This window comes from Phascolarctos cinereus, unplaced genomic scaffold (assembly GCF_003287225.1).
Source record: "Phascolarctos cinereus isolate Bilbo 61053 unplaced genomic scaffold, phaCin_HiC Scaffold_5;HRSCAF=322, whole genome shotgun sequence".
NCBI classification, from domain to species: domain Eukaryota; kingdom Metazoa; phylum Chordata; class Mammalia; order Diprotodontia; family Phascolarctidae; genus Phascolarctos; species Phascolarctos cinereus.
The window spans coordinates 452,523,799-452,549,188 of NW_027555958.1; the positions used below are offsets into that span (position 1 = coordinate 452,523,799).

General features: G+C 40.0%; 1 protein-coding gene across 8 annotated transcripts in view; it reads left to right on the plus strand.

Moving 5' to 3' along the window:
* OSBPL9 (oxysterol binding protein like 9) overlaps positions 1–25,390 on the plus strand; it is a 160,207-nt gene that overhangs the window by 108,813 nt on the left and 26,004 nt on the right. For 3 of the 8 annotated variants that reach the window (XM_020987747.2, XM_078156626.1, XM_078156627.1), the window contains 6 exons: positions 7,924–7,992; positions 14,358–14,453; positions 15,362–15,409; positions 16,701–16,730; positions 17,591–17,641; positions 24,620–24,658. The exons of 1 other annotated variant lie outside the window; for it this stretch is intronic. In XM_020987747.2, the coding sequence (XP_020843406.1) occupies positions 7,924–7,992; positions 14,358–14,453; positions 15,362–15,409; positions 16,701–16,730; positions 17,591–17,641; positions 24,620–24,658 (333 nt within the window). The remainder of the gene's footprint in view (positions 1–7,923; positions 7,993–14,357; positions 14,454–15,361; positions 15,410–16,700; positions 16,731–17,590; positions 17,642–24,619; positions 24,659–25,390) is intronic. 4 more of the 8 variants (XM_020987749.2, XM_020987753.2, XM_020987748.2 and 1 more) reach the window with 3 other exon arrangements.

The window sequence follows — 25,390 nt, forward strand, 5'->3', positions numbered from 1 at the left end:
ATGCTCAGTCATGTTTCCACGAATATCTCTTTGGCAGCTATGTGGAGTGGGGAGAGATGTGGCAAAGAGACCACTTTAGAGCCTGTGGCAGTAGTATGAAGAGGGCTTGAAGAAGGGGCAATGGCTCCATGTGAGGGGAGAAGGGGATGTAGAATTGACAGTGCTTGGCACCTGAAGAGATATGTGGGGTGAGGATAAAATGGAAGATGACTCCATTTTATGGTTGCAGACCTGAGTGAATGAAAGTACCCTTGGTGCTCATGCACTCCCCCTCAGCAGAGTTAGGCAGGATGGCCATTGTGTTTCTCCTGTCTTGTCCGGTTTATTTTGTTTGTCTTTTTTTGGGGGGGGGCGGTGAGGCACTTGAGTTAAGTGACTTACCCAGGATCATAACAGCTTCTTGTCCAGTTTAAACATCCTTCATTGAGCCTTCATTATGTGGCATGCCCTTCTGTAAGCTCTCTAGCTTATCAGTGGTTTACTTAAAATTGGCACTTCACATAGAGTGCAGATGTTCTCCCCTCCCTCCTCAGGTGGTTGGAGCAGCCCAAGGAGGGCCCGACTGTCCCTCCCTTATTCCTGGGTGTTCTGCCCCTTTTAATGGAGCCATAGCTTGCGGGAAGTGATATCACACTTCTGACTCGTGAGATTTGGAGTCCACTAACATGCTAAGATCTTTCTCAGAAGAAATGTATTGTAGCCACACCTCTCCTAGCTTCTTGTGAAGTTGTCTTTTTCCCAACACCAAGTGTAAGATTTAATATTTACCACACTCTACCTTATTAGCTTTGACCTAGTGCTTTAGTATTTTTTAATTATGATTCATCCTAGTTATAAAACTATAATTGGGATATTTATAATGTGTTATTTTCACATTTTTTTTCCTTCAAAGATATTGCCATCAATAGTGGCTACCATCTATGTAAACATGATCAGTGTAACGATAAGATTGATCTGGATGTAGTTTTCCAATCTCAGTCATCATCTACTCTTCACTTTCCTCAGCCCACCTCCTCCTCCCATCCAGTGCCTCTTGGTCATTTATTTAGGTCATTTTTGTCTGGCATATCCCCAGCACTTGGCACATACTAAACATTCATTAAATAAATGATTTGGGGTTGATTGTTCTTGCTCCCTAGCTGGTTATTTCAGTCTTCGGCCATGCCTGTCTTCTCCTTTTACATTCTTGGAATGAACCCTGCCAAAGTCTTTATAACAAAACAAAACCGTATCCTGGTTGATCATACTTTAAAAAGCTAACACACACTTGGAATAATTGTTGACCACAAATAGACCATTCCATTTATTTGGTATGGGAATGCAGAAAGGTGATAGATTGTGTTATCTTGATTGATTTCAGATGAGGTTGAAAACTATGAAAACTAACAGTATAAGTGACGCTCAGCTGCCCTTAATTGGATGTATTTGGATGTAGACAACTCTAGTACCAGGAACACAGTTTTTGGTTTTTACCCATGGCTTGATTGCAGGGAGGTCTTTATTTTGTAAGCTTCCCTAGGGAAAGGTCTCTTTCATTTTTGGTTTGTTTATCCCCTGCACTAGCACAGTATCTTGAATATATTAAGCCATTAATAAATGCTTGTCAAGTTGATTTTGATAGTCGACTGTGACTTCTTCAGTGTGGGTTCTGCTTCCACCTGCAACAAATCTCTTTGCCTCTTTCTTGGAAAAAATACTCCTTCTGTGGCAAACATGGTGATGCACAGTTTTGAATCTGGCTAGGGGTTGGGGGGTAGGAAACCTGTCCCATGGGATGTGTGACTGACCTACACAGCCATTGAGGCAGGAAGTCAGCTTAAACAGAAGCTTTTGAGAGAAAAGTTTCCACCAGAAAAGGAACAGGGCAGAGTAGCAGACCTTGGAGGTCCTTCCCAGCTCTGAGTCCGTGATCTTTTGGAATCTTGATCAGTGTTGGTCATTTTAGGTCTATATAATTTAATGAATAGAATTCTTTTCACCATCAGAAATATCATCTTTTATATAAAGATCTGATGTTAAGTTTTTGTAGCACTTCATAGTTTCCATTGCATTTTGTAATTGGCTTTTCGTGAGGCCTATTCTCTTGAAGTGTCACTGCCCTTTCTGATTGTTGAACCAGATTGTGGTATGGAAAATTAAAGAGTTATCCTATAGGTCTCTTTTCAGCAGCCAGCATTTTTAATGAATTCTTAGAACTCTTTTGAACATAAAATTTCCTACTGTGTTTCTTGTTTGATTGTTTGTTTTGAGGACTCAGTTCCATGTAATGGAAGGTGATGATTTGATGACTGGAGATGAGTACCGAACAGTTCTTCCACTTTACTTTCAGAGTAGGGTCACTGTCTAGCTTGCTTACCTCCAGAAAGGTACTTCTCATACCCCCACCAATGTTTTGTGTCCTGGAGGAAAAACTGCTACTGATTGTGATGCCACATGGGGGAAAGCACTGCTTTGTTAGGTAGGAGAATGTGCATTCTGTGGTTCTTGGTAGATTTTCTCCCTTGGCTACTAAGTCCTGGTCGTGCTATTGGATGTTGGCAAAAGAGACTTGCAGAAAAGAACAGAAGTAATCCAGTTGATTAATTATCAATTAATTATCCAGTTGACTTGGCACCCCGTTCCTTGAATAACATTCCTGTTAATTAGGATAGGTGGTGTTGGCTAATTTTTAAGCGCTTTTAGGATAAATCACATTTTTTAGTTTTAAATTCAAATTAGCAAAAAAAGTTCTTGCTTATATGCAAAGCACTGTGTGAAGCCCTAGGGACACAAACCAAGACCCCAACATTGCTCTCTAGGAGCTTAAAAATCTAATTTGGGGGAAATAACTGATACAAGAGAGAACTTGGTTTGGGCAAAGACAGTGTTAGGCAAAGTGCTCTGAGAAGTTTGAAGAGGGAGGGAGAGATCACTTTGGATTGGCAGGGAGCAGCGTGGCAGGGCAGGCTTTGTGAAAGAGCCTTGGGAGGCAGATGAACAGGCCGAGAGGAGGGGAGGCTGTGCCATACCTGGGGACTGGTATGAACAAATGCATGGAAATGGGAGATAGAGTCTTCTGGTTTCTCTGAAATGTAGAATAAAATGTGACCTAAGGTGGTTGGAAGAGTAGATTGGAGCTTTAGATGTTACAGTCCAGAATCTGGACTGGATTCAGTCTACATTGAGGAAACGCTAAAGGTTTTTGAATAAAAGTATGAGATAAGAGCCCCTAGAAAAGTGCATTTCAGTTACATTTCCCTTCTGTTCACTGGGAGGTGCGCATCAAAGCAGCTGCAGAATGACTGCCAGAATCACTATGTCGTGTGAGCCATTTTAATGCTTTTGAAAATACAGGATTGAAGATAGTTTAATTTTAACATTAATGATGTTCATGTACAAATGTCTTTTTAAATGTCTCATAAATATTACTGTTTTTTAAAATACATTTATACATAACTTTCTACTGTGCAATTAATGGGAGCGTGTTTATAGGACTTTAGTTTATCTCCTGAATTTTGAGCCTATTCCTAAATAAATGAACATGAGTCTACACTAACACATGCATTAAGATACTAGAATTCAGAATTAGTGCCTTTGCTACATTTCTGAACTTCTTTCAGACTGGCTCATATAAGTGACTTAACATGCTTTTTTGTCACATCACTTACCCTTGTGTATTTTTTGCAACAGCTTCTCTAAAGTTGAATGCTGTGGAGAGAGCCTTCCAGTACCAGCCTGCACAGAGCTTACTTTGCATAATTATCACTAGCTCTTTTCAAATGAATGGTTAACAAGCAGTTCTGAAAGCCTTACGAACTCTGATCTGTACTATGATCTGCTATGCTTCTAAAGGACCTGTGATGAAGCACACTTCTTAACAGAGAGGTGATGGACTTAAGAAGCAAAAAGAGACATCTTTTTTGGTCCAGTGGCCAGTGTAGGAATTTGTTTTGCCTGACCACGCATATTTGTTCAGAGGGTTTTGTTTTATTTTCAGTGGGGGAAGAACATAGGTTTTTGTTCAATGAAAAAGTTAAATTTTGAATTTCAAAATGGTTTAAATATAAACCCCTGCCCCTACAGGCCTCTCCACTGATTGGTCAATCTCTAGTCAAGACCGCCATTTCAGGAGATGCCTTGGTCATCTATGCTCGCTACCCTTCTGACTCTACTCCTGACATCCTATTCAGCAGCAGACAGTAATTCCCCCTAAATCTCCCATTCCATCAGCCTTTTGTGTGTCATCTTCCCCTTTTATATTGGAAGCTCCAGGAGGAAGGCCTTTTTGCATATATATATATATATATATATATATATATATATATATATATATATATATAATATATATATATATATATATATATATATATATATTTTTTTTTTTTTGTCTTAACCAGCACTTATCACAGGGCCTGCCCCCTAAATCCAAAAATGTGATGATAATCTCGAGTTGTCTTTTTGTCTTTGCTGGAGTCTGGTTGAGTGTAGTTTGATGGGAGGAATGTTAGACTGGAAAGCAAGAGATTCAGGTCTGACACTCACTTAGCAGAGTGACCTTGGTCGAATCTCAGTTTACTTTTCCATAAAATGAGATTAAATTGGACCAGATGACTTCCAAACTTCTTTCAGTTCAAGTTCAAAAAGTAACCAAATCATCTTATGAAAATGAGCCCAGTTTTTAAAGTCTGAAACAGTACTTCCATACCAGTTTGACAAGTGACCTTCACCTTGGGACTTGAACTCTAAGAGCTCTTTATTCACAGGGAAGTCTGTTTCCTGCAGGCACCTTGGAATCTGCTCTCTCCTCCAGCTCTTCAGCCACAGATCCCTGGTGTATCTCCCCCTGCCTGCTGCCACTCTAGTTCTTGAAAACTAGCATGGGCTGTACTTGTCCCCTTCTCCACGCTGCCAGCTTTTTCTTTTTCTTTATCTCTTACCAGCTTTTAGTTCTTTGCTATCTACCTCCCCAAAATTCCATACTCCTTGCGTCATCAGGACAGTCTGACGTATTCCAGAACACTAGTGATTCTAGGCTTGGAGGGTTTGAAGCCTAAAGAGACCCTGAGAGCTTCTGGTCCAGCCTTGTCATTTCCAAATTGCCAATTTGGAAAGAAAGGAAGGATTGGGGAAGAAAAGGAGGCCCAGTCTTTATGATTTCCCTTGTGAACCACCAGATGGGTTACAAAGTATTGAATTCTCTCTGAGAAGAGATGGGATTGCAAAGCAAACTAGGAAATTAAAGCATGTTTAATGCTGATAAACTGGTATCTGTAACTTCATAATAAGTAAAAAGGGTAAAAATCTCCATAGCATCAACTTTCCCCCTTGCTAACTTCTGCTTATATGGAGTTTTAGGGAAACATTGCTTAAGAACCACTGATGTCTATGAGCTTTTTATATGGGAGTGAGATGCATACTATTGTTTAGTCCAGTTAGCGTACCATAATAATAGATGAACACTTGGGCCACATACTTTGTATTAGCTAGCATATTGGAGGAGCTGTGAATATTGGAGAATCAGAATGCTCGGCTAATTGTATGGAATGATAGCTGTGTCTGTCTCTTGCTCTGGAAAGTTACCAATTTCTACTTAACTAGAAGAAATCTAGGGTTTTTTTTTTCATTAGGGATCTTTTTAATAGTGCTGGATTTTCATTATCAGTCAGTCAGGAGCATTTATGAAGCACCTACTATGTGCTAGATACTGTAAGCCTGGGCATGCGAAGAAGGACCGAAGATAGTCCTTGCCCTTGGGGAGTCTAATGGAAGAGACAACATGAAAGCAACTGGGTACAGATCTAACATTTTTCCTTGTTTAAAATTTAAAACCAATTTTTTGTTCAAGTACCAAAAGGCAAAGAATACTTCTCTTAGTCTTTGATCTTTTAAACAGATGGAAAGTATAAGAAGATTGGAAGTATAAGAAGGTGTGGAACAGCAGGGCAGTCAGTAACTAAGAAATGATGTGCCGTGTATCCTAAGAACTATAACCACTGTGGTCCTTCTGTAGTTTTGAGGCATTCTGATACAGACCTTAAGCATAGAAAGTAAAACCCTTCAAAGGGAAAAGACTTTTTTATCGTGATTCTCTGTGATACTAAATGATACTAAGCTAGTCACAGTAGGTACAAATTACCCACATATGAATGAATGAAATGAATCTCTAATATTCAGGAAATTTCTTTCTATTGCTCCATGAAATTGAAAAGGTAGAAATCATTTTCCCAGGAGTGTTGTGCCTGATTTTATTTTACTCTTGGGTGTCTCGTCTCTTACCATTGTCATTCTTCTTTCAGATTTCACTGATGTTGAGTAAAATGGATCTTCCCCCCCAACCCAACCCCTCCCCCAATTTTATTTGTTCCTTGTGTTTGTAGTATAGCATCTTGGACTGAATCACTAGGAAGATGAAAGTCATTAGGGATAAATGTAAAGTGTTGTACTGGGATTCAAGAAGTCAACTTCACAAGGCCACATGAGAGGAATGATTACACACGTTTGCTGAAAAAAAAGAACTGGAGGTTAATGAACTGCAAACTCTGAATGAGTCATCAGCCGTATGTGGAAGCCAAGAAAGCTATATAGGCTTTTAAGACAAAGACACAAATAATTTCCAGGGTTAAAGGAAGAAATCATTGCTTTGTGCTCACCTTGGTCAGATCGACGTCAGGAGTATATTTGGTTCTGGGTGTGGCAATTTAAGAACAACATTGTTAAGTTACAAAATGTGTGGTTCAGCAACCAGGATAGCAAAGGATCTTGAGTCCATGTTATATGAGGGTTAATTGAAGGAACTAGGAATTTCTAACTTGGAAGAAAAAGACGTGGGGAATATGATAGCTGTCTTCAAGCAGTTGGCTATCACGTGGAAGACACGGAAACCAAGAGTAACAGGGAGGAGAAGGCTAATTGAGGCCTGATGTTAAGAATTAAATCAGAACATAGTGACATAGACTGCCTTGGAAAGTAATGAGTTCCCCTTTGTTATAGAGGTTTCCAGGCAGGTGTGTTACGTGCTGGGGATTTTTTTTCCCAAGTATGTGTTGGACTATGATAGTGAGGTCCCTTTCAGTCCCACAGCTCTTTGATTCTGTGACTTTGCTTTGCTATGTATGATGATGACTCCGTTGTGTTTGTTCATTCATTTTAGTTGTTTCTGACTCTTTGTGACCTCATTTTGGGTTTTCTTGGCAGAGGTACTGGAATGGTTTGCCATTTCCTTCTCCAGCTCATTTTATAGTTGAGGAAACTGAGGCAAACAGGGTTGAATGACTCACCCAGGGTCACAAAGCTAGTAAGTGTCTGAGGCTGGATTTAAAATCAGGTCTTTTTGACTGCAGGCCCAGCACTCTATCTACTGAACCACCCAGCTGCCTTCATTGTGTAAGAGGCCCAAATTAGCCATGCTATATCCCCATTGAAGGGCCCTGGTTCTCTTACAATAACTTCGGTTGATGACGTGCTTTGCACACATTCTTAAGAAGGGGTAATTGTTTTCTAAGGAATAAAAAAGAGTATTCTTGTCCTTTGGAAAAGTAGCAAGAATCTGAAGGGATCCTGTTTTTCTAAGTTTTTCATTTATCAAAGGCAACCTTAGTCTAATAGAGTTCAGACAGTCTGTTATTACCTCTAACTTATTAAGCCACTTTTGAGTAACTTTTTTTCTTGGGTTACATTTCTGGCATAAGTAGGCCAAATAATGTGTACTATGTCCCTTACACTAAATTTTAGTATTCTAATGAGAAAAAAGCCATTTATTTGTGAATTGTGTGATTTTATTCTTTTAAAAATTTCCCATTTACTACTGATTTATCTACTTTTACTTATCTGCTGTAGATATTATCAGTGTTTTTCTCCCCTCTTTATTATTCCACTGTTTATTTATTACTGTGAGACTTACAGAATGGTAACTTTCTGTTCTCTCTTTCCTTACCTTTATTGAAGATCAGTACCACACTTGCTTTTTTCCAGTCTTCTGGTATCTCTCCAGTTCTTGAATTTTCAAAAATAATTGTAAGTGATTCAGTAAGTATGTCCTCTAATTTTCTTGGGGTAATACTTTCTCTGTGATGCATGTCATCTTGAGCTGCTAATTTTGTACGTAAACTATCCAGATATTCTCATCCCTGCTTTATCATTGCTGGGTTTTTGCAAGGCTTTCATTACTTTCTCATTCTGGAGTGTTTGTGTTGTGCTTTGTCAGTGAATTTTTTTTAGAAATAAATTCTGTGTCTTGTATCTATTTCCATAAGATTCATGTCATTAGTACTGTTCAATAGCCTGTTTTCTTTAGTGTGTCTCCTTTGTTAAAGTTTTAAAGCTCATAGCCTCTACAGTTGTCCTTTCTGTTTTCTTGGTGTTTTGTACTTTTCCAATCTTGACTGATAGGGTGGGCTCTTCAGATTCTTTGGTTCCATTTCTGCATATTTTTGGTCTATATATAAGAAAACATCCAATGTAGAACCACATGTCCTTCCAAATTTTAACATTAAAGTAAAAATGTTATGTGAAAAAAAGTACTTATTTGTGATGCTTGACAGAAGGTCATGCATTGGTTTAAGAATTTTTATTTACATGCTGCTTGAGGGGCAGGTATCTTAAAAGCTGTCACCTCTGGGTTTTCTGTTAAGCTGCGACTTTTAATTTAAAAGTTTTCAAGGTAATTTGAAGCCATTCCTTTATGATAGTGTAACTGTGGATACCACAGTGAACAATCGAGTGTTGATTTCTGGGAGGAAAATATTCAGCTATGCAATAGGATTAAGTATTGCTTGTTAAATGAACTCTTCCGTTATAAATACTGTGCTAAAATGCAAACACTGGCCAATATGGCATCGTTAACTGGCCAATCCCCACAATTGAAGTGATGTTAGATCTTAGAACTAATGCCATTGATTCATTACATAAACTTAGAAAAGATTGTTAGCACCTCGTTTTCAGTCTTTACCTTTTAAGTGTCCTAAATGTGTTTATTCTGAATTCTTAAGAAGATATTAACCGATGCCCACAGATTTCAACCTGTGTACATACACACACACACACACACACACACACACACACACACACACGTATACATATACATATATACGTGTATGTGTATGCTATCTTCCTATCAATATTATCCCTTTAGCTTCAACTAAAATCCTGGTAGGAATAGATTTAGTTTTATTTCCTCTTGTTGGCTTGAAACATTTAGTCCAGAGACAAACCAGGCACGTTGTTTTGGGGGTGATTGAGTAGTGCTAGAGATCTCTGCAGAGGCACTTGGATATCTTCACCTAGTTTTTAGAACTCAACTTTGAGCCTAGTAAGTTCTTTTGAACTTCTATGCTAAAGAGAGTTTTGAAACTCTCTTTAGCATAGAAGGTGTGTGCCCCTCCCCCTTTTAATGCTGAATGATTAGAGTGCCTTTTTTGGTTCAGTAACTTCATTCTGGAGTTTACTTAATTAGGGAAATACTCATGACCTGGACATGGCAGTTTTCTTTAGGCGGCAGTCTCTGCCAGTCTTGTCCCTTTGCAGAGATGGCACACATTTGCTTATTTTTGGTCCCAGGGCCCTGGTTTTGTCTTTGCAAGAGCAGGGATTGTTTCCTTTTTGTTTTTTTTTGGGGGGGGTTTGTTTGTTTTTGGCTAGGCAATGGGGTTAAGTGACTTGCCCCCAGGGTCACACAGCTAGTAAGTGTTATGTGTCTGAGGCCACATTTGAACTCAGATCCTCCTGAATCCAGGGCTGGTGCTCTATCCACTGCATCACCTAGCTGCCCCTCATTTTTGTTTCTGTAACCCTATAGTAGCTTGCAGAGTTTCACAGTGCCTTGGCACATAGTAAGTACTTCATAATTGATTGTGACTATGACTGTGTAAAGCCTGTCATTCCCAAAGCCACTCCTTCCATTGTGTTTTCTCATGTCTCTGTGAACCATCTGCACATTTTTTACTGAAAATGTTTGAAATTTTTCAGTTTACAGCACTGACTTTTTGCCCAGTGCGTAAGGCTTATTGATCTATTAAAACAGGGGTCAGCAAGCTTCTTTAATCCTGGCTACCACCAGTGATGCTGAGCCGCGCCCATGGACATATGCAGACAAGGAAGGAAGAGAGTAAGAAAAGGAAAAGAACTAGAGGGAAAGAGAAGCTCAGATGAGAATGCCTGCAAGGGCTGATGTTAGGGCCAGAGCGATCGCCTCCCCCTTAGATGCTGAATTCACCTATGGATGCCTCTTGGCACGCTTGTACTTCGGATATAATTATAAGACTTAAGTTGCTTCTTTAGACTTTACCTTTCATTTTCTCTTCCCTCTTTTCCCTAGTCTTTAGGAAAAGAGAAAAGACCCTGTCTTGCAAGTTTTTCCCTTAAAATGATAAAAAAAAGACTAGAGGTATTTGTGGGGGGAGAATGAATCATCCATTTATTTATTTTAAATTAGGTTAATTTTTCTATGCATAAGTGCCTATGGTACTCTAAATGGTGAAGCTAAAAGGGTATAGACAGTAGTAGGTTACGTTGCTCAGTAGGTAATGGCACCCCTTTGTTGAGGTGTTAGAGAAGAGGCCAAGTGACCTAACAGGGGGCGTTGTATGTAGAAGGGCTTGGGCACTGGGTGTTTGGTGGCTTATGTTCTGTACCTCAGAGGATTCTTCTGACTCTGTATCACCTGAGTCCATGTAGTAACTAAAATGCTTATTAGTTTTGTCGAGGTAAAGATAATTGAGTATTCAGTAAAATACCAAGCCTATATTTTTCATAAATTTAAGGGTTTTTTCTTTATTTGAAGAACACCTTTAAAATTAATATCAGTAGAGTTTTGAAATTTGACTGCTTTGTTTTTATTTGTGGATTGATATGTATATAAGAGGGGAATTTGGGGTGGATGCAGGTGACTATGTTTGTGAATATCACTTATGAATATTAGTATATATTTAATAAAGAAGGTGAAATAAGCAGAGAAGTTGTTAGGTAAATTAATGGGAATGATGGAAAGGGTAGAGTAATGTTAGGGATAGGTGAAAGAAGATTTTAGAGGCAGATCTGAGAGTTCTTATAATAGACAAAAGAGGTGACTAAGGGAAATTAATATAAGTGATAGTCCAGTATGAGTTATTTGGATTTCAAGTCTTTAAGGGCTGGAGGAGGGATCCTTTTGAAGGGTTTGAAAATGTAGTGGGCCTTCAAACTGAAAAGGAGAGGTGGGGGACTGTCTTCTGGATATGTCTCCCTACTTAGATATCAGAGTAAAAGTTCTTAACCTAGAGCTTCCAAAGGAGTCCATATATAGATTTCAAGGAAAATAAATATTGCGTGTTAATTTTCATTAACTTCTAACTGAAATTTAACATTTCCTAAATATTTGAAAATATTATTTTGCAAAAGGGAGTCTATAGGTTTCTCCAGACTCCCAAAAGGGCCTACATTGTAGCCCAACAAAAGTTCCAAACCTTTGCCTTATATCAAGAGAGTAGTTCCAGTGTAAGTAAGAAAGCAGTTGAGGAATCCTCAAGAAGGTCTCAGGAGACGAAGTCCAACAAAGGAAAGATGTGGACTAGACAATAGATCTGCCGTAGGCGGATCCCAGCTTAATTGAGTGGCTATTTATGGTGTCCAGTGAAGTGCCACCGGGATCTGTACCTTGGTCCTTTGCGGTTGAACACTTTTTTTAATCAGTGCTTTGATTAAAGCCTGAATGGCATGCTACTCATATTGGCAGTGACACTTTTCTGGGAAGAGACCCTGGATGGTAGTCAGGATTCAAAAAGATCTTGATATCAAATAAAATGAAATTGAAAAGGAGTAAGTGTCCAGTCATAGACTGGTGTTCAAGTAATTGGCTTTGCAAATAGAGGATAGGAAAGCCTGGTTGGTTATACTTACTGAAGTTTGTCTGAAAAAATGTAGTTGTTAAAGAGGGAACTCTGAGCTCAGTATGGGTCAGCAGTGATACAGGGCAGTTTGCCGAAGGTAATGCTATCCTATGCTGCAGTAAGAGAGGCCCAGCATTCTGCTGACTTCTGCCTTGGTCAGAGCACATCTGGGAGTCCGGCACTGAGTTCTGGGCACCATTTTGTAGGGGAGGATATTGTTAAGTATCCAGAGTAAAACAACCATGATGGTAAAGTTAGTGCCGTAGGAAGATTTATGGAAGGAACTGGAATGTTTCACCTGGAGATGAGAAGATTTAGGAAAGATTGGCTATCTTTGTTCAGGTGTTTGGAAGGCTGCTGTTAATGTAGAAACAAGATTAGGCTTGTTTTGTTTGGCCCCAGCATAAGGGAATTTTTGGTGTCAAGTGTGGATTATTCCCAATGGCCTCAGAGGTCTCTAAAACTCTAGAGTATTTTGAAATGACTTGCTCCAAATGGTAGGATTAATATGATTTGATTTTTAAAGGTGAGAAATTTGAAAAGATGAGTGAATAGGAATTTCGATAGGATCCAGGAATCAGGTTAAGAAATCCTTACTGCACTAAACACATGTCCTTCCCATGCTCCCCACCTGAGTTCTGAAAAATCCCATTTCTCTTTTTTTCTTCTTGGACCCTTTATTTTGATTCATGAATAAGTTGCATATGCTGCTGTTCCTTAGTTGCTCTACCAGCTAGCCAGCCCATTTCATGCCAACCTGGTTTGCACCAAATATACTTTTTAAAAATTCCCTGTGACTCACTGACTGGCTCTGGAAGTGATTGACCCCTGTTACCTACTACTGCAGTGTAGGTCCTCTTGCGGCTTATGGATTTGATGGTTCTAATTACATGAACATGGTCACAACTTTATAAGCAGGCTTTGGTTATGAAAGCTTGCTGAAGTAAGTCTCTTTCTACTCTTGCTGCTCTTTTTGACTCATACTTTTCCTCTTTCTTCTGCACTGTCCCTCCCCTCCCCCCACAACGACCACAACAAAGTTCCTGATTGTAAGCAATGCAGTTCATGAAAAGAGCTAGTATCATTCCTGTTTTATATTGCAAAAAAAATTAACAGCAAATGAATTTAATTCCCTGGTGACCTAAGATACTGTGTAACTGACAATGTTTAGAATTCTTAATTTTTCTTGTATTTGGTTTAGTGTTTATTGAAACAAACAGGGCTAACATAGTAGCTGTGTTCAAATATTTTAAAAGTTGTCACATAGAAGAGGAACTCTCCTTGTTCTGCTTGACTCCAGAGGACAGAAAATGGGGGGAGGTTGCAGAGAGGCTAACTGAGGTGGGACATGAGGAAAGCTGTCCCAGGGAAGACAGGGGAGTGGACTGGCCTCTGGGAGCAGCCACAGTCCTTTTCCTGCCCTGTTTGTGTGTGGTTTTGCTCTTCACATCACTGGCCAGGGGACTTGTAATTTGTGAGATGGCTTTCGATGAGCTGTGAGACAAACTCCAGCTGCTTTTGTAACCCAGCATCACAACAAACTTACTCTTAGGCCCTATCAACTCCTGCAAATTCTCCCATCAGTCAAGTTAAACGCTGATGCACACCTCACCATCTTAACATTTATCTCAGTCAGACACAATATCAGACATTGGACAAACACAGACGATTGAGCAAACTGAGCAGTGAGCCACCAGTCCTGTACATAAGTAAACCATCCCAGTACACCGGGTAAGAAGGAAGTCCAGAGGATTGGTTGAGAGAGAACACTTTATTTCTGCTCAGATAGGGAAAACTCTGTAGACAATGTGGGCTTTTAGGATTTTGTTGAAGAGTAGGAAGAATATTTGGTTAGTTTTGAAATGACTGGTGTGTCCATTGAGAACAGAATTTAAAGACAAAAAATCAGAGTAACGTAGTAAGGGCTCAGCATTGGGAGGATCAGAAAGTGGAGCTGCAGAGGTACTGGAAAATAGCTAATTTAAGTCATTCTGTTAGTAGAAATTCCTTTCTGGTGAAGATACTTGGCCTGGTTAAGAAGGTGATTTTTAAGCCAGCATAGGGTTCTTGAAGAGGAAAGTTGTCCAATCAGCAGATTCCCCTATATTGTTAATAAGAGTATATGTAGCAGCTTGTAGAATTGATGCTAGGTGAATGATTGGTGAAGAAGAGGTGGCACCGTCCACTGGGGAAAGGCCAAACCCTTAGCTAGGAATTTACCTAATATATGTACATTTGGCATTAAGGAACTCTCACTTCATGAGAAGGATGCATGCAGCTTTTGTGCCGTGGAGAACTGGGGAATTTTCAGTCACCCTTTCATAGACATTGGGAATTCCTGAAATGATCAGATCACAGATCCCTTTGAGTATTCCTAGGCATTACCTGTCATCAGCCACTCTGCATCTGAGATGTTTTCATGAATGAAGACTATAAAGCATTTTGTGTAATATTAGTGCTTTTTATGGCTTGAATTGATACCTATGTGATATGCATTTCTCTCTCTCTTTTTTCTAGGGTGTAGATTCTGGATTTGTTCCCAGCGTTCAGGACTTTGATAAGAAACTGACAGAGGCTGATGCCTATTTGCAAATTTTGATCGATCAGCTAAAGGTAGGGCAGATGAGGTTGAGCACTGAGATGGTTGGTCCACAAGTAAACCAGATATTTGGGGATCTCCACTTCTCAGTCAGACATTTCTGGCTCTCTTGCTTGTTTTAAAACAACCAAAAAACCCTTCTCTAGCTTCTGGCTGTTCTTTGAAGCTGCCTGTTTCAGAGATTTCTCTCGATAATCTGCTTACTTTGACAATAACATATAGATGTTTGTGATGGTTATATTTGTGGCTATAGAAACATACTCAGTATACTCAGTTCTTGCATACACACACACAGACACACACACTCTCTCTCTCTCTGTCTCTCTCTCTTTCTCTCTCTGTCTCTCTGTCTCTCTCTCTCTCTCTCTCTCTCTCTCTCACTCTCATAAGAAAAGGTGAGATCGGAAAGAACTTGACCATTTTGAATTCCTGTGGAAGCAGGTGAGTTCCGGAGGAGACTTATTTTGGATCTACATGTGTCTCCCCACTCAGTACCCCTTTCCTTGACATTTGCAGGTGAAGGAAATTCACTTAAGGTTTGTGCCTATAAGCTACCATTTACAAAGTTACAAAACTATAGGCGACTTTTCTTCCTTGTTTCTCCTATTTTTCTTTAAAACAAAACACAAGCAGAGGTCATGTGGGGCAGGAAGAGGCAAGTGTTCCCTTGGCAGAATGTGAGGAAAGTGCCTCTCTTGGCTTTTGAGAAGCCCCAGTGGTAGCTTAGAGGCTTCAAAGCCAAATGTTTTCTCTTGTTCTCACTGGTTAGAAAAGCAAGATATGCTGGTGAGCCTTAGATACTGTAACATACCTGGAGCACACATTTTTAAAAACTCCAGTTCTCTTTTGCAAGTTGTTTACATATGACAGTAGTTTCTTAGACTATAACCTCTGACTGATGTGTGTGGTTTCTATTTTATAGCTCTTTGATAACAAGCTTCAAAACTGCAAAGATGATGAACAGAGAAAGGTAACACTTTTTCCCTTTAATTGTTGTTTCTTCTATATTAATTGTATTTGGGTCTGTATTAGGGTCTGCTACATTGTTTAATTTAGTATCATTAAGTTCACCAAGAGTTTTGTGGACCTGTGGTGATTGTGTCTTGGAAGCTCACAGCAGCGTTCCCTGGGAGCCCTGGAAGGCTTTTGCCACCCTTGTTTCATCCAGAATAGCTCTGCTTTGCAGCATAGCAAGGGTGCCCTTTGCTCTGGAGTTCAGCCCAAGCCTCACCCAGGATAGAAGAGGGCTATGCCACCATCCTCTAGGTGGACACAGTCTTTGTTCATCTCATAGAAAAGTTCAAATGCACTCTTACTTTAGAGGATGATGTCAGGGAAGTTGAGAACTTGGATATTAGCCCCAGCATCTTGGGGTTTGATAGCCTTGCTCCTACTCCTTCCCCGGCTTGGAATTTTTAGAGATTTGCATTTTTTCACTCTCTAGTTTCCTTAGGGCAGTAATTCAGCTTATGGGCTCTGTTGCTATTTTTGTTTTGAAAAATGGCCTTCTCCTTCAGTTCCTTTATAATGTGTTATAACCATGACTTCTTATTCTTTCCTTTTTTCCACTCTTAGGTTTTGTGTTTTGGTTCTGTCCTTTGTGGGGGGTAATGAGCTTAGCAAAGTGTTTCATTTTAAAACAAGACTTTTTGCCTTTTTAAGCTTTATTTGTTTGTATGTATGTGTGTCTGTGTGTATGCATATATATATATAGAGAGAGAGAGAGATTGATTGATTGATTATGGAAGAGATGTCTTCATCTGAGAGAGCAAACTCATGACTTTTTTCCTGTTGAACTGAATCCAGGTGTTTTCTGCTTGTCCATAAATACAACATAAAGTCTCTTCTAAAGGACTTGGGCTCACAAAGTGTGTGTGATCTTTGCCTGCGATTATCTGCAGCTTTTGAGTATAAAGTCACCCCTGCTACTGGGTTTAATTATCACCTGTAGGTAGAAGCTTTGGTGTTAACTGACAGGGGCCTAGCCTGGGTGTCCAGAGGCCTCAGGCCTAAGCCTGGCTTACTGTTCGCTGACCTGCTTTTGCAGTCTTGGCAGTTCAGTGCCCTTGTTAGGGGGTCTCTTTGTTCTCTAGGACAAGGGGATCAGCTCAGATGAGCCCATAGAGCCCCATGAATACAGTGCCTAAAATGACAAAGTGGTCATTACAGTATATAAGCATAATTTACTATAATTAGTATTAATAGTAAAAACTTTGCTGTATTCTTCTCATGGTTTATGTTTTGGATTTTATTTTTCACAGAAAATTGAGACTCTCAAAGAGACCACAAATGTAAGTTTTGTGTTTTGCAAACTTTGCCCTTGCATTAGCCTTTGTGACAACTTGTAACAACATTCAAGTTATTTGTAGCTGTGATAGTTAAGCATTCATCTTAACTTTCAAAGAGTTGTCTCATTAAGGCTGTTCAGAATTTTACCATACAGTCTAGGGTTGAAAAAATTGCCAAACCGACATTCACTTCAAATAACTTCTGTTTCCTGTCTTAGTGGTTTGAGATCCTTGTTTAAAAGTTGCCGTTTAAAAAAAAAGAACATTGTAATTGTGAAAATTTTTCTTTTCTCTGAATTTCCTTATGAATGTTTTGGCCTTTTGTCATTATGTAACAAGCAAGCGATTTTGAATAGCTTGTCTTTTTATAGAAATAGTAAAGAAATACAATGAACAATAAAGTTAAGAGGGAGTGCCACATTTCAGGCTTACCAGTTTTATCAGTGTCGTTTCTGCTGCCTGTTTCTGTCTAAATCTTTTGCAGGAATTTCTCTTTAACTGAGCCTATTTTAGAGAAATAATGTTGATAGAAATCTAAGAGCTTAAAAGGGAATCTTTCCTCTTCCTTCTGAATAGATACATTCACTTTTCAAGTGGTATATGATTGGTTAAAAACTAGTTTATGTTGTTTTCAGTTCAAAAGAAACAACTCTCTGGCATTGCAGGCCGAGGTGTTTTTCAATCAACACAGCTGTTGATGTTCTAACTCCCTTTGCTTTCATAGGCTCAGTTTGCTACAGGTGACTTGGGGCCTCCAGACCATATTATTTGTTAGCATTGTATGTGATCTTCTTGAATCTTAGGAAATATTTGCAAAGTTGTTGTTTGTACAAAATCCTAAAATCAGTGTTTTGTTTTTATAGAACATGGTAGAATCAATTAAACACTGCATTGTGTTGCTGCAGATTGCTAAAGTAAGTAAACTTTGCTTTTGATTTGCTTAACTTAATGGGGATTTACTGTTCAGTATGTCAGCTTTTCTTGAGGAGGCAGTGACAAGGTAGAATATGCATTCAACCTAGTAACTTTCTTCGAGGAGCTAATTTGGTGGCTTCCTTGTGCTGTGCCTGGCTAACCCCTTGCCTGCCTGGGTCTGCTGTGGGTGAGGTCACTTTAGGTGGAGGTTGGAGGAGGAAAGAGGGTTTCTCTAGGACTCTCTTCCTCTTAGATTAAACCTTTGACATTTGGTGGAATGAAATAGGTTTCTGGTAGGTCTTTTCTTGTTCTCATAGGAATGAAAAAAGGGAATATGGGTAGTTCTTTTTCCTTATTAAAAAAAAAGCAAACCAGAAGATGGGGTAGAAACGAATTAGGGATTCTTTTTTTTTTGTTTTTTATTTTTAAAGGTAACTTTACTTCTAGTTCATTTAATATGGAATTAAATTGAAGAACCAGCTTAGCTGCCGGAAATTAGTTTGCAACATGAATTGGCTTTTGTCCAAATTCTTTTTTTTTAATCTGACCCATTTGGACATCACATTAAATAAAATAAACATTCTGAATAATTTCAAATATCTATGATTGGTAGAATCTTTGGAAGTGAAAAAACCCACCCAGCACAACATTATCAACCTCTCTTAACATTTTTTATTTCATTTGGCTTGGGCATTTTTCAGTCATTGGATTTTTGGTTAGCATTTCATCATACAATATTGGTAGAGTTAGTGATTGGTTGTTGTATTTAGCATAATTTCTGCCTTTGTCTGTCATCCCCTATTTTGGCAAGGTATGAGGGATTTGTTGACTGGCCAATCAAAATGGTATTTTGTGTGCCATTTCAATTATAAGACTACTTTCATAGTTAAATGGGATTCAGTCACTTGCCCATTAACTTTATTATCATTGACAGAGAAGGAATCAAAGTCAAGCCATTGTACCGTGTGCCAGTAGCACAGAAGCCTAGAAGTAGCAGGACAACGTCACGTCCTTTGAGAAAATGCTTTTTGAATTCTAGTCTCTGCCACTTTTGTGTAGAGAACAGAGAAGACAGACTTCCCACTTAAGGGGACAGAAGGCCCATCGGCTGACTTGAGATTCTTTCTGCTCTCTATTAGGATGCTTCTTCTTTTAGTAATTACCTATCATTGGATCTAATTTTTCCCCTGCTTTTCCAAATCAACATTTAATTATAAAGCTTTTCAAAGAAAACCCTTTGGGGCTCAGGACTTTTCTTGGCTATGAAATTGCACGGCAGATTGTGCTCAGATTGGCCAATGGTCTGTGCATTCACATGGTGGCTTCCTCACATACTACATATTGTCAAAAGCAGACTGTGGGCAGTTGCTGCTTCCATTTTTGTGTGTCTTGGAATTGAGGGAACAAGAGCATATTGTGGTTGGAATGTTCATATACGTGCAACCCCATCACAAAATTGTTGCGGGATTGGGGCAGTAATCTGGCCCAGAGACACAAAATCAAGTGGTGATTTTAGTTACCATCAAAAAACCTTGCATTATTGCTTCATTGGTTCTGCCTTTGAAGTGGATTTAGATTCAGATGACCTTACCCAGAGCTAGGCTCTCCAATCTTTATCAGTCTTCCACTGACAAATTATTAACTATAGTGCTAGACCCACTTGATAAATCTGCATTTGTGGTCCTTTGGTATAGATAACCTGGGGACTCCATAAATGCACGTAGCCATTTATTTTTCAAATAAGTTTTTGTAGAGATAAAACTGTTTGCTGTCAGTAAGTGCGACTGTAGAATTGTGAGGCTTAATGGTGGAGATGGCAAAGAGGGAAATCGGAGTTCAGCACTGTTAAGCAGTATTCTGTTCATTTAAGATGATCATACTTTTGGAATATAAAGACACTGGAAAAAATAAGCAGAGGCGCAGACCCTGTCACAGAAAAGTCCTGGGTGGTTTTTCACTTAGGGAAGGAGTAATTCACTGAGGGGGGCTGCTGACAAGGGTATGAAGTGTTCTCCTGCAGGAAATGCCAGGCGGCTTTCTTCCGTGATAAGGAAAAGTGAGCAAAAAGAAACAGGCGTGCTTTAAAAATTTCTAACTCAAAAACAAGGCTAACAGGTTGCTAAGATATTAGAGCTGGGTCTTTAGAGAGGTTGCACAATTCTAAGTACTCAAGAAGCTAGTAGATACAATCATTCACCTAGCCAGAGAAGGAGATTGTATCCACTGCATTCTCTTGGAGTCCCTCTTCTTACTGCAGTTACGTAATTTTAACTCTGACACATGTCAGTAATGGAATAATAATAATAATCATCCTGGGATTCTTAGCAATCATAGGGACCCGTATAGATTTGTGGGGTTTCCTAGAAGCCTTTACCACCAAGACCTTTTTAGGAGCCAAATGGAACTTCCCAGGTTTGGGGAAGAACCTTGAAGTCCAAGACTCTGGCTGAGGAGTGAAAAGCTTGGAAGAGGGGCTGCTTGGCCAAGCTGTCGGTGATATTGCTCCCACATTGGCTTCGTTGGTCACATGCTTCATGATTGATGATGGCTCCCCTTCATCTGATAGTCTTTTCATCTAGGCTTATGTTCATCGTCTAGAATCTAAGGGCACACCAACATGACCAGCTTCGTGGACTATTTCTGAAGCTTTTTCTGCCATGATCTAGATCTGGTCAAAATAGAAACTGGAGTTTCATGAAACCCCACATCACATAATTAAGAGTTTTTGATGTTAATAGCTCTAGTGCTTGAAGTAGGCATGCTTCTGTAAGAAGTAGAGGCTGGCTGGATCACCCCTCATGTGATTGACGACTGTTGATTGATAAATAGAATTGAAGAATCTTTGACTTAACATTTTAATTGTTTGGATAATATGGATTTGGAAGCCCTGAGTGTGATGAACATTTGTGTAGTAGCTGACAGTTACCAAGCACATGCTCTTCAGTGAGGTGGCTTGACTCTTGGTGTCCCTGTTAGAGAGATGAGAAAGCTGAAGCTCAGTGATCCTCGTCATTCATGCTTTAATTCAGGTGTCACCTTGTACGAGAGACCTTTCGTGTTCACCACTCCCCCTCATCCCCAGCCCACCTTGGAAGAAGGGCGTCTCTCTTTCTCTGCTCACCTCCTGCTCCCTCAGCTACTTTATATTTATGTCTCAGTGATTTGGGACATGTCATTTTCCCCTAGAGTAATGTCAGCTCCTTGAGAGCAGGGATGGCTTAATTTTTATTTTTATATCTCCAGTGCATAGCACAGTGGTTGGCACATATGACATGCTTGTTGAATAGAACTGGATCAGATCAGTGCCAGCTGGGTCTTAAGCCTGGTTTTCTGACTTATCCCTGTTCTCTCTCCCCTTGAAGCTCATCTGTAGAGGCCTGGGTGCTTTTTCAGTCATGACATGATGGTAAGAAAGTGGGGTCTCCAGATGCTCCCTGCCTGCCCCAAAGCACTTTCTTTTTCATGAGCTTCTTGTATAGTTTCCCACTTAACTTATATGAGAAATCCCCCTCTACCATATTTTGTTAGAATTTTATGCTTCATTTCACTGAAAAGTACACTATTTTACTCAAGAAAAGCTTTGTTAGAATGTCTTGCCTTATTAGAAGGAATAAAGAACAAATTTCTGCAAAGAAATGAAGCTTCATTTTCAGACATTGGTACCAAGATTCAAACACTCAGGTCTGCAGTCCTGGTCAAAAGCCTGCTAAAATTTGTTGGCATTTTTGTTTGGCCCAGCCGTTAGATGTCCAAGTCTCAGTCAGGTTGTTATAGTCAAGCAAGGAATGGCCACCTCTGGATCGAGACCCCAGGGAGGGCTGGTGTTCAGGACTGGGAATGAGAGGTCAGATGACTGAGGGAAGGAGCAGCAGGGTGAGGGAGGGATTGGGAGTATGCTGACTATGGGTTAATGAGTCTAGAGGTCTGATGAGGAAGGTGGATGATTAGGTGATCTGTATCAGCACAAGCCTCAACTGTCTGACATACCATGTTGCTCTGCACTGAGTCAGGCCTGGCTGTTGGGTGGCCATCCTTAGCCTTATTTTCTTGTTGGGATGCCTGGCAAGGAGGAGGTAGTTTGTTTCATGTCTGAAACCCCAGGGAGCAGGCCTGACCCTGTGGTGCCCTCTGTCTAGTCCTGAAGGTAGGAGTTTTGTATTCATCCTCAGCACAGCTCTTTTAAAAATCGAAACTGGTTTCAAATCTCTGTGTGTGTGGCCTGGAGAAGAGAAGCCTGGGAAGGGCAGAATGGTGATCTTCGTTGATTTGAGCAGATGTCACCAGGTGTACAGAACAGGCATTAGGCCCATTGTCTTCGGTCCCAGTGGGCAGAACCAGCAGCAGCAATAGGGAAGGGTTGTACAGAGGCCCTGTTGTGGCTTGAGAAGTAATGAGCTTCCCTTCACTGGGGGCCTTCGTGCGAGGCCTGTTGGAAGGCATCTTTTGTGGCTTTGAGTTGAACTAGTTACCACTGAGCTCCCCTCCAATTCTAAAATTCCATAAAGATGGTTGGAATTTATGGCCCAAGAAGACTTAATAATCCCTCGGTGGTTAATCTAGGTTTGTGCGTCTCTGCTGTCTCTTCAGATCACATGCAGAGAGAGAATTTAAATCCAGTCCATACTCTTGATTTGAAACTTGTAACTACCATTAGCATTTAACATAAGCATCTAAATATCTTTTCAACACTGTCTTTGATATGTGACCATTATGGTTTAAGTTCTTAGCAAATTGGCAGTAAAAATGAATATGTGTGGACTTTCGTCACCTCAACCAAAAGTAACTTGTTTTTTTCCTCTACATAGTTTTTCATCTATAATTATAGTTATTATTTTATTCATCCTGCTTGTCCCTTCTTGTCTATAGCCTTATCTTAGTGTCACTAAAAGAAGAAGAAATTCAGGTTAATGTTCAAGAGAAATGTATGCTGTGTAAGAACTAATCTATATAAGAACTAATCTAAACAACTGATTAAAAGTTTACCATGTAGTTGATTTTTTTTTATTGAATTTTAAACTATCTGATTTAAGGCTGAGTATCATATTTTTTTTTGTGAAATTTAGAGAACCTATTTTCCCCTATAACATTATTTAACTTCAGAATTTGGAGGAAACTGACCTGCTCTCCATGGAAGATCCACCATTAGTGCAGGTGTTCAGAGGCTGGGTGGCCCTTATCAGGTTTAGCATAGAAGAGAATCCTTTGTGGATTGGGGGATTGAACCAAATGCACTCTGAGGGTCTTCCCAGCTCTGAGACTAGCTAGTCAGTTACTCTACTGTTTTTAGGTTGTGTTGTGATCCCTATTTCCCGGTCCTTAATTGCTGTGGCATTTACATTATTTTGAACTTGAGTGGGGCAAGTACCTTAATACCGTATAATAGTTCGTCTCTTGTCCCTTAGCATGACTAGCACCCAGTCATCCTTTCTTCCATCTTCAATACTCTCTGCTTTCATTTCCACACAGATGGTTCCCAGATTTGTAGAGCCAGGCATAGTCCCCTCCCTGAGCATCAGTCTTGTATTTCCCTCTTCTTGCTAGACAGTTCCTCTTGAATGTTCTCCAGTTAGCTCAAAATCAGTTATGTCCCAAATAGAACTCATCCGTTTCCCTAAATATTTCTTTCCCTCCTCTACATTTCCCTGTGGTTGTTAAGGGAACCCCTGGCCTCACAGTCCTTTGGGTCCATAATCTCAGTCATCCTTAACTCTTCTCTCCCCCCTTGGTCTTCTACATATTGTTTTTTTCCACATCTTGACATGGCTGTCCATGACATCTCTCATATGTGGCCCTTTCTCTCCACTCACACAGCTACCGCTCTAATTCACACCTTCACCTTTTACCTAGGCCACTCTATTGACCTACTAATTAGTTTCCCTGCCAGGAGTCTTCTCTGTCTCCCTAATCCATCTTTTCTACAGCCACCCAAATAATTTTTCAGTGGCACAAATCTGACTGTCACACTTATCAAAATCCTTCAAGGGCCCCTTATTGCCTATAAGATAACACACAGACTCCTTAATACTTGGCATTTAAGGCTCTCCATAGTCAGTGTCATACCTGTACATCTCATCTACCCTTTCCCAACCCTGAATTCCATCTGAATTGTCTTGCTAGGTATTTGTGAAATGGAATACTTCATGTCCCACCTCCATACATTTGCCTAAGCCATCTCTTATTCATGGAATGTACTCTTTGCTTTATCTCTGCATTTGAGAATATTTGCCTTCCTTCTAATCTCTGTGAGCCTCTCCTGACTGGTACTTCCTGCTGTCAGTGTTCTCTTCCTCTCCCACTGCGTTTATTTGTGTACAGTCTAAACTTCTTGAGGGTAAGGACTTTTTCTTTCATTCTTGTCTTTCTACCCTGGAGTCTAGCACAGTGTTTTGCACACAACAGACACTTAAAGAATATTGGTTGAATCAAATTGAGTAAAATCATCTGTTTAGTTGCATGCAAGTATGTATTGCCCTACCCTCCTACCTCTTTCCAACTCATGAAAAACAGTTCCTTGTCCCATAGGATACAGTAAAAGTAAAGTGTCTTCACCCAGGGAGAAGAGAGTAGAGGGTGGGAATGGAGAAGGCATCATTGGTTTGGCTGTGTTGGGGCCTATTAATGAATATTTAAAACTTTAGATGGACAAATCATGAATAATGAGTGTTTCCTGTACATAATTGACTTGAGTCTTTGGCATGAGTATCATCATGCAGTCCTTGGTCTGCAGTGTGTACTCTTTGAAAGAATTTTATTTGGAAGGCTCTTGGCCCTTTGAATAAGTGATACTCATCATGGTGGTTGTTGTGTTCCAGACAGGGCTGCTTAGGTGGGATTACTCGTCCCCGGTGGGTCGTGGTGATGGTGGCATCTGCTGCTACCTGAACCCTTAAGCAGAGACAAGCCGCTGTTCACATGGGGGGAGGATGCTTTCTGTGACATGTAAACGTTTGTTAACATATTGAACATTTTTCCTTAAGGACCAGAGTAATGAGGAGAAGCACGCATATGGATTGATAGTAAGTTTAATCTAATCTTTTTAAATTCCCTTTACCTCTGCAGACCATTAAAACCCATCATCCTCCTCCTTGCAGCAGAGACCTGAGTTTCCACTCATTTTACAACTTGTCTTCTTCTCTTTTCAACTTACCCTTCTTGTTCTGTTCTGGCAACTTTCCTTGAGCTCCTGAAGTTGGCCGTCTTTCACTAATCATTACACAACGAATTGTGGCTGCTTTTTGTTGATTTAGGATTTTAAATGGCAGTCTTATAAATTTGCTCTAAGTTCCTATAGAATTGAGCCATCTTCTTGAATGCATCAAGTAATCATGGTGTAGAAATCCAGCTTTTACGGAGAGACGTGGGCATGAGATAGAGCTGCCTTTACAGAACAGTTCCTGAGGTTTAAGTATCTGTGCTGTAGTTATATCCAGTTTGGACTCCCCTTTCTAGAAACAGGGACGCTAATGATATCGTCATGTAGAACTGCTATTGGTATTTTAAATGAGGTACTTTTTTTCTTTAGAAACTGTAACTAATTCTGGATAGGTTTTTAATATTTTTATAATTTCCCTATACATCTTGGTATTGTGCTTGTGGTATGTGCTGTGATTTTGTTGGAACAGATGGCAGCCAACATGCATCCTGTCATGGGCTCAGCCGGCTCCCATGCTGGCAGCAGGAGGGACTGACGTTGCCAGAGTGGGGATGTTATGCTTGCCTCCTTAGTTCCATCAGTATTCTGGCTCACA